Genomic DNA, 14,207 nt, shown 5'->3' on the forward strand with positions numbered 1-14,207 from the left:
GCGTGCGCGTGCACGCGCCCTTCCCGAGCCATCTGGATGATGATGCGAAAGAGAAGGTTTTTGCATTGCAAAGGCTGATTTTTTAAAAAATGCTGTGCATGTAGTTAATAGCCAAGAGCGTGGTCCTCCTGGGGGATGCGAAGGAGGGGAGAGGCGGCCGCACCAGCAGCCTGCTGGGGGCTGACCTGATTCCCTAGAATCCTCGCCTCCCTTCCTCTTTCCTCGCTACGTCCTTCCTTCTCCTTTTCTCCTCTCCCCCTCCCCCTTTTCCCTTCCCCAGATAAGCAGTTCTCAGAAACAAAGAACGCGGGCTCTCCAGGCAGGCATCAGCGCTTAAGCCCCGCGCACGCACCGCAAGCGGCACCTCGTTGGGGGACCAGGGCTCTCCGGCTGCGCGTCCCCTCCCCAGCCGCCCCCGCCTCCCGCACGCGCTCGCCCGCTCCCTCCCGGCTCGCTTCCTCCCCCACCTTCGCAGCGCTGGGAGGAAGGCACCCGGGCTCAAGATGGCTTTAGCCGGGCTCTGCGCCCTGCTAGCCTGCTGCTGGGGGCCGGCGGCGGTGCTGGCCACGGCCACGGGCGACGTGGACCCCTCCAAGGAGCTGGAGTGCAAGCTCAAGAGCATCACGGTGTCAGCGCTGCCCTTCCTGCGCGAGAACGACCTGAGCATCATGCACAGCCCCTCGGCCTCCGAGCCGAAGCTCCTCTTCTCCGTGCGCAACGACTTCCCGGGCGAGATGGTCGTGGTGGACGACCTGGAGAACACGGAGCTGCCCTACTTCGTGCTGGGTGAGTCCCGGGGGAGGTCGAAGCGGCCGGAGGCGCGGCCCGGCGCCCCCACCCCCACCTCGGCTCGCCCCGCACACCCACCGTCAGGCGACCGCCCCTCCCCCACCCCCACCTCGCTGGATCCGCCCCGTTCCCCACCGTTCTCCACACCCACTCGCGGGCTAGCGCCACAAGACACCTACCTTCTCCCCGCATCCGACCTGGATGCTGGGCCCACCACCTCCCCTCAGCCGCCCTGCCCTGAGGAACAACTGGTTGCAAGAGTCTCTCTGAAACCGTCCCCAGCCTTGACCTCCCAGCTTTCATACAGAACTCTTCCTCAGCAGCCCTCAGCCCTCCCCCTTACTCCCTGGCCATGGGCGCCGTTCTTTACTTCACACACCTGGGACACCCACCTCCAGGCACAGGCCCTGGGGGAGTTGGAAAAAGAGACCCCATTGTCACCTAGCTTGCCCTGGCTGGATCTCAAGGCTTTGCTCAGAGCTACTCATCTGTCACCAGGTTACCCCACACTGTCTGGCCTTCCTTCAGATCACTGAGACTCCTCTACCCCTGGTGTCCACCATGGCAAGTCTTACCCCCAGGCCTCCGTGTAACCGCCCCTCCATGCAGCCTCACCTCTCAGTTCCCTGGATAGATCATCCAGCTGTGGCCTTTCGGTGTGGGATTTTCTTTGTTCTCCTGGACACCTTAGGTGGGCAGAGGCATTCCTGCGCACTGGCCTCCCAGGGCAGGAGGCTCTTCCTGCCTTCCTTTGTCTGTTTGTCTGTTTACATCTCCTTCAGGATCCCTCTTTTAATTTCCTTAAGGCCATGAAACTCCTTCAGGTCCTGGGAACTCTACATCACTTCTAATCCACCCCTCGTTTTCACTATTGAGATGCAAAGATACTGTGGTCCTGCTCCAGCATCTTGCAAAGCACCGCGGGTTCATGTGACTTCCTTAACCAAAGCTTCCCTCACTTTTCCACGTGCAAATGTAGCTCTCACCCTGTTGGGCACACCCACCATGCAGTTCATTTCTTTAGCCATGCTGTAAGTCCTATTTATTTTGTCCAGGAGAGAATTCAAAGGTAATCACAAGAAAGTCTCTAGATCTGAGAAAAAAATGCAGATGTCCAAAAGGCTGTTTCATTTAGTGAGCGCCCTACCTACTAGAGTTCACGCTGTAGGATCAGGGCTTCCTGATGGCCGGATGTAGGCTAGAGCCATGAGTAGGATGCTATCCAACATCTCCTTGTGCTCTTCACACTGAAAACATTAAGAAGCGGGTGAGTAAACCTCAACTTCCCACCCCTATGGAAAAGCAATTTCAAAAATCGTCTGGTCCTTTGAAAAGTTGGTTTATAATTCCTGGAGTGCAGCTCAGGCAACTCGTTAAAGCCCAACACTCTTGATGGCATGATTTATTTTTGCATTAAAAACTATAATATCGTAATAAGAACTGGGGGGCCGACTGGGAATGGGGACATTGTGCATATGCTGCTCATTAAAACGTGCTATTGCGGGTGATTCAGTGGACGTAAATTTCCCGTTGAATTCATGGTGATGTGCGAGTATGATCTGTCCATCACAGTGTGTAAAAGCGAGTAGAGGGACTTACGTGTTTCTAACGGGCCTGTTTTGGGCTCCACATGCTGTGTCCACTGTGTGCGAAGAGGGACACGTGTGATGTGTGAATAAAAGGAATATTGGACTAGCAGGTATTCAAAACTCACTTCCCTTTTTGCAGAATCCCAAAGCCAGGGCCTAAAGCCATGATGTGCCTACCAGGATCCAATGTGCACAGCAAAAGACCAGATGTTACGAGTGGGTTTTCTGCACCTCTGTGCACAGCTGCCCAGTGCAGTACCCTGCTGGGGTTGCTATGGTAACCTGCAAGTTGGCATTTACACACAGGGACAGACTCTCTCACTCCAGGGCCAGATGCATTTGCTAAATGCACTGATTGTCCCCCGCCCTCCCAGTCAGTGGGGCATGTTCAGAACCAGAGATGAGCTGGTACTCATCCCTCTGGCCCAGTATTCCCAGGGGGAGTGAGAAGGAATCTCGAGCTGAGCGGGGGAGCAGAGCTAGGAAGAAAGGGAGAAGTCTCCGAGTTCATGGAGTGTAGACTCGAGGTCATTGCTTTTGAAGTTAACTTTTGTGGATCTCGTCACTTTTAGCCAATAATAAAGACTACAGTGACTTTGATTTAGAGCTTTCCGTGTGCTTGTCTCTGGACCCTGATTAGTCTAACTCATCCCCTGGACAAATCTGAATCAGTCAGTCTTGGGAATTTTTTGAGTATTCATCTGCTGGGCACTATGAAGATACAGAATTTAAAAAAGAGAGAGAGAAAGAGAACAAATGAACAAACAAAAACAACAAAGTTCCTTTCGCCAGGCCTTCTCTGGTCAGCAGATACAGAGATAGCCTTCGAGCTGTAAGGGATAACACCCGATTGTGTGGTCTGGCCTAAGTGGGGGTAGGAGTGCCAGGAGGAGATTCTGCATGATAAGATCAGACTCCATGAAGACCTGGGCTTGACTAGGGGCCTCGGCCAAATCAGATCCTTTGGTTTCCTTCGTCTGCAGGATCAAGTTTTGTCACTTCTGTGAGGCAAACCACCAGCCTCTTATCCCTGCAGGCCTGCTGTGGCATGTCAGGACTCTATCGAGACTTTGCATGTGCCGTTCCCTCTGGCTAGAATGCTCTTCCCGCCTTCTCCACTTGGCAGTCCTTCATTCTTTCTTCCTTCTAAGCCCTGATGCATGTCACCTCTCTACGAAGCCGTTTCTACCCTCCCAAGACCAGTTTAGTCCATCCCACTTCTGTGTTCTTTGCGCGGATTAAAAACAAACAAACGAACAAAATGAATGAAATTCATGATAGATTGGTTTGGGCTTGGCCTAGGAAAAGTGAAGCCATCTGACATCATGGCAAAAAGATGAGCCAAGGGCGATAGTGGGAGAATATGGGAACGGCACGCGTACGGAGGTCAGCCCTGTGGTGTGAAGAGTAGAGAGAGTTGCGCCTGGCTCGTGGGAGTGGGGTGTGGCCCTCCACTTAAGAGCTGGGCAGGGGAAGGCTGACTTGACATGGAAAGTGGTGCAGCCTGACTCCCAGGGGCTGTCTCAACCATTGGCGTGGTCGGTTTTGCTTATGGGATGATCTCGAAGGGCCACGGAGGGGGTGGCGGTAGGGTTTGCAAACTATGGTGCCGGGGTCATATGTGACTTTCAGTTCTGTTTTGTTTGGCCACATAGTTTTAAATTGGAATATTTTTAGTCAAGGCATGCCGTCTTTAGATTGCAGTGCTTCCCACGAATTCTGATTGGACTATGGCTTCTTTCTAGCTGGCAACTCTAAGTCGGTAATCTAAACCCCTCTTTTCAGAAGTGCGGTAAAACTGTAATTTCTAAGATAATTAAGCACATAGGCCTAATGACCCTCTCAGCCAATTAAAAATTTATATTTCAACCATAATTTTGTATCTCAGCTTTCAAAACAGTAGCGAGTCCTGTTGTAGAGCTGTATTTGATTTGGAGACAACTGGTTAACCCGCAGTGTGCTTCCACACCCAGGTGTGGTTTTCCGCGCCGCGAACGGAACCTGGTTATCACCCTCGTTACTATGTGAAGGGGCTGCTCCTCTGTTTCAGCTCCAACTACTGAGCCTGTGCATCTGTGAAACATCATGAAGAAAGCTGTTTCTCTCAGAATTTAGCTTTAGCTGTCATGGCTTCTGATTGAAGAAGGTACTCCTGAAGATAAATCAGCCATGTGGTGAGTTCCCACGAGCAAGGTGCTGTTTAAAGTGTCCGGAGCAGTCCGGTGTGGTGGTTAAAAGAACAGGCTTTGAAGATAGATCTGATGTCAACTTCTGGCTTTCCAAGAGTGGAGAAAAGTAAGGATTGGAGAAATTAAATAACTTACTCAGGGTCACAGAGCTAACAGCTGATGGATCCATCACTCAAACTGAGGCCAATATAACATTTAAGCCTTTCTGCTGGTTACTCTGCCTTACAATTTTTCAAAACCCTGTTCTTTTTCATGGCTGGATGAAAGGAGCCCTGGCAATGGTTAGACTGGGGAGAGCGCGCTCACCTGGTGTGTACAGAAGAGTCCTCTGTGCTTCTGTGTAAACACCTTTTGGACATTCTAGACCACTGAGTGATTTCTCAATCAAGCCTTACTGCAGAAGAGCATGTACTCCCTCAGGAAATGCTCACCTAAGCTGCTGTACTTCCCTAAGGAGAACTGGGGACTTCTGGTTTTAGTCGTAGCTTCCAGGTTGGGGTAGCCCTGTCCCATGGTGTGCTATGCAACCGCAGTCATGGTGTACAAGATAGGGTTCATGGGGATGAAACTAACATGTCCAGGTTTCTTCTTAGAAGGGCCCCGTGGAAATGCAGAGTGGGAATCCAGGGAGAATGGTCCACTGTCAAACCAAGCCATCCAGAAGGTACTGTGGTTCAAGCTCCTTTCCCAAGGCCACTGGCCTTCGTATTTGGTGGCCTCATGCTTGGAATCCAGGGTCAGAGCCCAGTGGTGCTGCTTGAGTAGCAGTCACTGAGCTTTTCAATTGGCTTCAAATGTAATGCTGGATGTGACTTTTTACATATTGATGAGTTTTTGCCTAACAGGAAACACTCCCAACTTTATTCACACATCTCCCCATCTGAGAAGAAACTTTAAAATTTGTTTCTTTTCCCTGTTTTTGGTCTCTGCTACGGTGAGCTGCTTAGATTAACGGTAAACAGATTCTCACAGACTGCCAGTCCCATCCGAGACATGGGAAGATGAATGGCAGCAATCTTAAGGTATGGTCTTCAGCACTTACATAACTTATGCTAGCAGAATGCACTAATTTATAGTATTGAGAGTGTTATTATTTTACCATGTCTCTACAGAAATGTAGATTTTTACATCAAAGGAATTTTGAATGCAAGAGTGATGAATTCTACAACACTTCAAATGCTCTTCTAGATATATCGATATGGCTTGAATTCACGTCATTGGAGTTTTTGAAGGAAAAATAAAATACACGCTTAATTTCTTTATTCATCTTTGGAGGAAAGATTGAGGTCTTGTTCTCTAGAGCTTATCCCTCCCTCCCTTCCTCCCTTCCTTCCTTTCTTCCTTCTTTCCTTCCTTGTTCATTCCTTTCTTCTTAGGAGTGTAATTAAACTTAAATGGCTAGTAGTTTCTCAGGTTAAGGACAGTTTATGAAAAGAATTTGGCATCTTTTCAGCAGGAAAATGCCAAGTCTTTATTTCTTCACTTTTACACCAAGTTCAAGTATATGCACACAGATGGCAGGAAAAGCTCTATTTTGAGCAAGTTAATCTCCCAGGACAAGTCGAGGCCTCTGGTAATTTCTAACATCCCACCATTTGGCATCTATTGCCATTTTTTTATTACGAATATGAAAGTCATTTTATTTTTTAACCACATACAATTTAAACCTTTGAGACAAAAAACAATACCTTTATCGATTCTTAGGTTTCTTAGGACGAAAATTTGGAAAAATTAAATTGTTGCTAATGGTAACCTAAAGTGACATGACAACTTTTGTAAAGCAATTTGGTATTTTAAGTAAAGTTGAAAACATGCATGCCTTATGGACCCAACAATTCCCAAACACTTCTAGGTGTTTGTTGCACAAGTCACAAACGTGTTTGTTACATGTGTACACGAGAACATTTGTAGCCACATTTTTGGTCATAGCAAAACCTGGAAGCAACCCAGTATCCAGTAACAGGAAGCAAGATGTGGGCACAGTGTACATTCATCAACTGAATGTCATCTAGCCACGAAAATACATGAGTTGCAGTTTCATATACCAACATGGATGTAGCTCGCAAATGTACCATTAAGTGAAAATAAGCAACTAGCTAAAAAATACATACAATACAATTTTATTTATATAAAATTCAAAATGACAAGGTAATGATCAAGAATATATACAGATATGTTTAAATTTACATAAAAAACAAGGAAACAAAAAAAAACACAAAATAAAGGATGGGTGTTACCCCTGGTGGAAAGGGGAAGGGGAAATGAGGAGCTTCAAACATTCTGACAGTACTTGATCTTTGTTTTTCTTCCTTTTAAAAAAAAATAAACTTATTTTTATAATAGTTTTAGATACAGAAAAATTGTGAAGACAGTAATCAGGGTTCCCATATACCCCACCCCAAGTCCTCCTGTTATAAACATCTTACATTAGTATGAGGCACTTTTTACAATTAAAGAACCAGTATCCATACATGACTGTTAACTAAAGTCCATACTTTATTCAGACTGCCTTAGCTTTTACCGAATGCCAGTTTTCTGCTCCAAGGTCCCCTACAGTGTACCCCATTAGAGTTCATCACCACCAATCTTTAGGCTCCTTTTGGCAGAGACGGCTTCTCAGACTTGTTTTTCATGACCTTGATAGTCTTTAGGTGAACTGGTCAGATGTTAAAGTTACTCTCTTTCCCCTCTCTCCATACTGTACTCTTTGAAGGAAGCCACCGTGCACAGTCCATATCGAAGGAATGGGGGTCGTGGTCTACTTTTTTGAAAGCTGAGTATCTAGATAAATTATTTTGAATTATTCTACATAAGGGAATTGTCTCTTATCGCTCATTAATTTATTTACATAATCATTAATTTATATCATATGGAATATTGAGTATTTATTTTTATACTTAGGGTTATAATCCAATACTACTTTATTGATTTTATTTCCCACATTGCCCAGTTTGGACTCACGGGAGCACTTTCAGATGGCTTCTGTGCCCTGCTGATGTACCCCCATCCCTGTAGGTTTCGGTTCTATTTTTGCTTCGTGAGCACTTTGTTACTTTCTGTCAAGACAGACTGCTCCGGGCTAGTTTTGTATATTGCTGGCTCTCATCCTAGGATCAGCTATTTCCCCTAATTCTTTTGATTAGAGGATGGTATTAGAAACCAGATCTAGGCACTATGTGTGCTTATTTATACTGGGCTGTTGTTTCTCAGCTCTCTCTGCTGACAGAGCAAGGAAATATATGAATGTGTGCACACTAACTTCATATGTATACATTTCTCTGTAAATATTTCTGTAGGTAACCATCTGTACACATAGTAAACTGAGTATGAGTGCATACTGATGTCTCCAGCTGTAACCTGTTATCTAATCATCATTACCTGATTATCATTGTCTAATCTGTGGGTCATTCTAGCCTCCTCCCCTTCCTTCCTCATCCCATTCCAACAGTGGGAAATCTGGTTCCCACTGTCTTCCATCTACTTATTTACTCGTTCAACTTCACTATGCATCTATAGCAGTATCCAAGTTGTTTACCCGTTCCCCCATAGGGAAAAAGTCTTTATCAGTTAGAGTACAATTCTTACATACAGTCTTGCACTGCTTAACAATGCAGATATCTTCTGCCTTGTGCAGACATCACAGAGTGCACTTACACAGACCTAGATGGTGTGGGCTACTACGTAACTAGGCCATGTGAAATAGCCTATTACTCTGTAGGGGAAGAAAATAATATTCTTTCTACCCTTCTGGGTTCTCGGCTGAGACATCCTTGTAATAAAAGACAGATTAACAGGAGAAAAACAATCAGAAATTTAATAACATGTTTACCTCTCGTCAGCACTGTCTTTTTGAGACTCACTCAATGTCACTTTATGCAAATATAGCCCAACGCTGTCCAATTGCTCTTTCTGCAATGACAGTGTTCTGTATCTGCCTTAACCCATATGTAGTCCCTAGCCATTTGAAATGGAGGAACTGAATTTTTACTTTAAACAAAAAATTTTTAGTTATTTTTGCATTTAAATAACCTCATGTGGCTACCATATCCAACAGTGCATACACAAAATATCTCCACCATTGTGGAACATTTACAGGGCAGCACAGGTCCAGCCCATTGATTCTGACTGCTGCAGAGGACTCTGTGGTGGGCATCTGCCCCTTTCAGTGATGGACACCATGTTAGTTTTAGCTCCTCATCACTATAAACAATGCTGCAGTTATCCTATCCACGCATATTTTTCAAGGGCTATTATTAAAATTTCTCTGGGATAGATAAGCAGCTGTAGAAGTGCTGGTTCATAATTATTATGTCTCCTCAATTTGACTGAAGACTGTCAAATCATGCTCAGGATGGCTGTACCAGTCTGTACTTTCATCAATACTATTTGAGGGTTCCTATGTTCCCATATCCCCCCCAACACTTGTCTTTACCTGGTGTTCTAATACATGTCAATCTACAACGTGTAAAGTGATATCTCGTTATCTCATTTTGTATTTTTAGGAGCACTTTAAATACTATGGAGATCATTCCTTTGACTGTAGTATGAGTTCCAAATACTTTTTTTTCCCCCAAATTATTGTATGTCTCTTGATCTTGCCTATGTTTTTATTTAGTTGGTTGGTCGTTATTTCCAGAAGCTTTTTAATTTTATGTAACTAAAGTTACTAATTATTTAATTTTTGGTTTCTACACCTTACGTCTTAGTTGAGAAGTTCTTCACTTTAAGGTAATAAAAAGATTCACCAATTTTTCTTCTCGTACTGTAATGGTTTCACTCTTTGCATTTAAATACTTGATATATTTTGAACTTATTCTGGTATATGCTGTGGGATATAACCTTATTCAAATGTACTATATAAAGCACCAACTTTACTTCTCCATATGGTTACTCAGATGTCTCAGTGCAATATATTAAATAGTGTGTTATTTCCCTTTTAATTTGTCACCTTTACCATATACAAAATTCCTTAATAGGTCTCTCTAAGCTTCTGTTATATTTCTCACATATATATTTATGTACTTATCCATATCGTTTTAATTATAGAAGGACTGTTGTATGTTTTAATATTTGGTAGGACTAGTCACCCTTTCTTACTATTCTTTTTTATAATTCTCTTAGCTATTTTTTTAATATAAACTTTTCAAAAGAGCTTGTCTATTTCTAAAAAAAAAAAAAAAACCAAACAAACAAAATCAAGAATAACAAAAACTAGTGGTATTTTTGATTGAAATTCTGTTAAAAATTTTAAATCAACTAAGGAAGAATTAAATTGTTAAGATGAAGATGTTGGATTTTTCTATTTGAGAAGTTGGTATCTTTGTATTTGTTCAAGTCTTTTAGTCTGCCCTTTAGTAGAATTTTAAAGGCTGTTTTTTTGTTTTTGTTTTTTTTTTTTGTTTTTTGTTTTTTGTTTTCCCCTGAGTTCTTATATATTTCTTGCTAGATTTCCTTCTAGGTATTTTATCTTTTTGTGCTTTTGTAAAAGGAGTGTTTTGTTTTTATACGCATATTCTAAGTGATCACAGTTTCTCTCTATGAAAGCTACGGATGTCTGTGTGTTAATTTTCAGCCCCCTCTTGCTTTACTGAATTCCGTAGCTACAGATGTGTCAGTTCTCTCAGATATTTTAGTTATACAGACATATCTCATGCACATACCGGTTATTTTATATCTTCCTCTCAAGTTTTCATACTTCTAATTTCATTCTCTTGTCTCATTACACTGGTAGTAACTCTAGTACCATGTCAGATAAGAATGTGATAATGCGAATTCTTGTCTTTTCCTGATTTTAATGGTAACAGCCCTGCTGTCTTGCCGTTATAATGGCTTTGGGTAAAAATAGCTAAAAATTAACATGTTAAAGGAGAATTGAGTATTTTTTCCTTATCAAAATTATTTTTTAAAAATATTTAAAATATGTTTTTGGTATTTATAATCGTATGATTTTTCTCCCTAGATTTATTAAAAGGATGAATAATATAGATTTCTTCCAACTGAACCTTGCATTCCTGAAATAACTCTCACTTGGTAAATGATGAATTATTCCCTTTATATGCTGTTGGATTCTGTTTTGTTGTTAAGGATATTCCGTGTCGATATTTCTAAGTGAGATTAGCCTTAGCTTTTCTGTGTGTGTGTGTGTGTGTGTGTGCGCGCGCGCGTGTGCGCGTGTAACTTTTATCAAATGTAAAATTGATATGGTATCAATTTTACATTTGCTTCATAAAAATAATATCCAAGTTTTCCTTCTTTGTTTGCACTAGAGCAATTTAAATAGCCTTGAAATTATTTCTAGAGTCTGTAATCATAGCCAGTGTACTACACAGTGTGGTTCATGGAATGGCTGAATTAAGAACTGAATCTTTTGTTAGTAAATAACGAACAACTAAATCAGACAGGATAATAGGGAATTCTTTCCAGAAAAGATGGTCTGAGTCGAGATTAAAGGATAGTGGGATTTAGTCTGGTAACCACGGGAGTTCTGAGTTTGGGGGATAAATAAAGTATGAGCTTTAGCCTAAGGAAGCAGGAATTAGAAAGCATAAAAACTAGATTGGATGTGCAGTATGGAAATATTTAAGTGCCATCTTTGGCACCAATGTCGAAGTTGACAGCCTTCAACTTCGAAGTGGCCTGAGGGGTCGTGAAGCGATGCATGTAAACCACGGGTGTGCCCAGTGAAAATCTGATACCGTCGCCTGTTTCTAGGTGGCTTTCGTAATTCTGCATAGTGAGGGAATTCTCACAGTGGACGAGCCACAGGACGTAGTCCTTTTGTCATGAAACCTGTGACCGTACAGCATGGCCGGGAGCCATGTGGTACCAGACTGTGCACGCTTAGTGGCCTTGACTTCTGGCTTCGGATTGTCCTTTTCTCTTGTGGAAATCTGCTTTCCCCCCGCAACTTCTACGAATTTAAATTTTCCCTCATCCGTTTTATCCCGTCATGATCTCATCCTGTGCCTTGACCTTGCTCTCCTTCCCATGTCCCATGCTTTTTAAAGAGGCACCGTACGTAGGAAAGAAGTTACCCTTCTGGAACAGAGAGACCTTTAAAAAGTGACTTAAAGAAGAAAAGCTCATCGTCCTTCAGATGGCAGTCCCGAGGGGAGTGGGTCAGGCAGGAAGCGTGGTGGTTCAGAAATCCAGGATCCTTCCATCTCGTTGCTCTGCCGTCCTGGGTCATTATTCCTCTTCTGCACATGAAGCGGGTTCACGCATGCGTGTGGTTCAGCTCACAGGCAGGAGAAGGGCCGAGGTCCAGGCTGACAGTTTTTTGATTTAAACAAGTGAGACAAAACCCGCACACATCCCATCTACCCCCGTGCCATTGGTGAGAACTTTGTTCCATGCCCTGAATCTGGGCCAGTGACTAGGGGAAGTACATACAGTCTTAGCTGGGCGGTCATGTTAACTTCTTAAATTTAACGCGATCATCACTTAAATTCTGCAAAGGAGGGAGAGAGGGAGGAAGGACAGATTTTATTTTAAAAAATAACAGTCCTTGTCACAGGGACTTCAAAAAACTTAAAAACCGTCTGCCCAGCCCATATACTTTTGTCTTGGAAGTGCACACCTTCAGCCTTGTCGCCTTCTGCCCGTCCTCGTCACCCCCATCATCAGCTTCTAGGCCGCTTACCAATACGCATGGCGCTGCCGCTCTGATTTTTCTCTTTAATCTCCTACCTTTACCCAAGACATGTCATTAACTATGCCAAGATCTGAGTGTGAATCTCCATTTATGTGGATGGGAGGTGCCATAAATACCCGGATTCTGATCTCGCTTTGGTCCTAAACATAGCTTATTAATTTTTTATTGCCCTCGAACAACCTCTCCTTCCAGCACCCTGACTACTTTAGACCTTTAGTGAGATAGTTAATCTCCCAACTTAATGCCTACATCTTTACACGTCGCATAGGGCCTTGCCTCATACTTCTCCTGAAGAATGGAGGCTACCAGGATAATTTCTGCACACCCCCAACTCTCAGACCTGCAGACCTGCTGCCACGCCCATTGTTACCTTTTCATCTCCAACCGCCAATACTTTTTTAATAAATTAAATAATATATTTAACCCAATATATCCAAAATGGCGTCCTTTTGATAATCAATACACAATATTAACAAGACAGTTTATATTTCTGTTCTCAGCCTTCTAAATCCAGTGTGTCATTTACACTGACAGCCACATTTCACGTGCTTAGTAGCCACATGTGGCCGGTGGCTACTGTGCTGGACAGCACAGATGAGTGGTTGTAAAGAAACTTCTCAGTGCGTAGAAGCCCAAATTAACAGCCAGATAGCTTAAAATTGCTCATGGAGACTTATCTAGCTTTTTGAGGCCAAGTTCAGTACCTTTTAGAGAGGAGATTCTCAAAGTTCATTTTTCTAATTGAGTTATTTTTATTTTTTTTTCAGTTGAATGTTCATACTTGTTTTATGTCAGTATGGTCAAAATACCTCATTGTAGCAATGAATCATTTTGTTAGTCATGAAACGAAAAAGAATTCATACATTTTAGTTTGTTTCTCAGAAATGAGAGCTGTTTTAAGAATGTGTTTTCGTGAGGTTTGCCAAAATTTTTCATCACACAATAGCTTTTTTTTCTGCCAATTCTTTTTGAGCAGCTGCTAAGTACTGGTCCTGAGAGCAAGCTCTCGGGATACAGTGAAAAATAAAAAAGGTACATCCTCTTCACAGAACCAAGAATTCTCTCTTCTGGGACCTCATCGTATGTTATTTTTCTCTTTTATACCTTTAGTATTTCTTTCCCCTTCTTTTCCCTAGATTTTTCAGTTCAGCCTATAGATGTAGTCATGGTTCTCTTGTCATAAATATACATATATATACATATATCCGCTTATGTACTCTCTTAGCAAGTGCCTTCACAGGGGCTTTTGACTGCATCGCACTAATTGCGTTTTACCCCAAGGCTAAGTCCCATGGACACACCTGCCCTCATCTTCATGGCCCGCTGTTACATTTGCCACTGCAGATCCTCCCTGAAATTGTCTCCTTTTCTTGGGAAATGTACAACCTCTTCATAGGTAAGAAGGTACTTTGTAAAACTGGAAGAAATCCAATGTGGCCAGGACATAAAAGTAGAAAGATTCCTCCCCAGATCAGCTGGAGGGACCTTCAGAAGCCCCACCGGTTCCCAACTTACGGTGCTGTATCGATTTCCAGGACCTGCCGAAGAGGCTCAGGAGTCCTAGCAAGGCATGAAAGGTCCTTCAGGATGTGGCTTCATTTCTCTAGCACCATCTCAAATTAACCTCATATCAGTTGAGACTTTTTTTCATTGCACGTAAGAGAAAACTTAACTGGAACAGAGGTAACGATGAAGGGGATTCATAGACTCGGTCAATGAAATGGTAATCAGGCTTAGGCTTCTCAGGCCCGTAACTGTGAGAATGCCATTCTCCCGGCCTTGGCCTTCTCCATGTGAGCCGCATCCTCAGCATGGTCATTAGATCTCTGCGGTTCCAGGCATCACATCCGCCTGGAGAAGGTCCAGAGGAAGTTGGAAATGCTTCTGCGAGCTCTCTCATGAAAGGAAAAAGAGTGCTGTCTCCCAGCAGCCCTCTGCAAGCTACACCCCACAATTCTTTGGGTGAATTGACTTAGGCCTGCCCAT

The 14,207-nt window shown here is 43.4% G+C and overlaps 1 protein-coding gene across 2 annotated transcripts in view; it reads left to right on the plus strand.

Annotated features, from left to right (window-relative positions):
- The window catches only part of ASTN1 (astrotactin 1), a 244,898-nt gene continuing 230,691 nt past the window's right edge, over positions 1 to 14,207 (plus strand). The window contains exon 1 of one of the 2 annotated variants that reach the window (XM_016154373.2): positions 1 to 786. In XM_016154373.2, the coding sequence (XP_016009859.1) occupies positions 504 to 786 (283 nt within the window). In that variant the 5' untranslated portion in view covers positions 1 to 503. The remainder of the gene's footprint in view (positions 787 to 14,207) is intronic. The other variant, XM_016154374.2, reaches the window with a different exon arrangement.

This window comes from Rousettus aegyptiacus, unplaced genomic scaffold (genome assembly GCF_014176215.1).
Source record: "Rousettus aegyptiacus isolate mRouAeg1 unplaced genomic scaffold, mRouAeg1.p scaffold_m13_p_17, whole genome shotgun sequence".
NCBI classification, from domain to species: domain Eukaryota; kingdom Metazoa; phylum Chordata; class Mammalia; order Chiroptera; family Pteropodidae; genus Rousettus; species Rousettus aegyptiacus.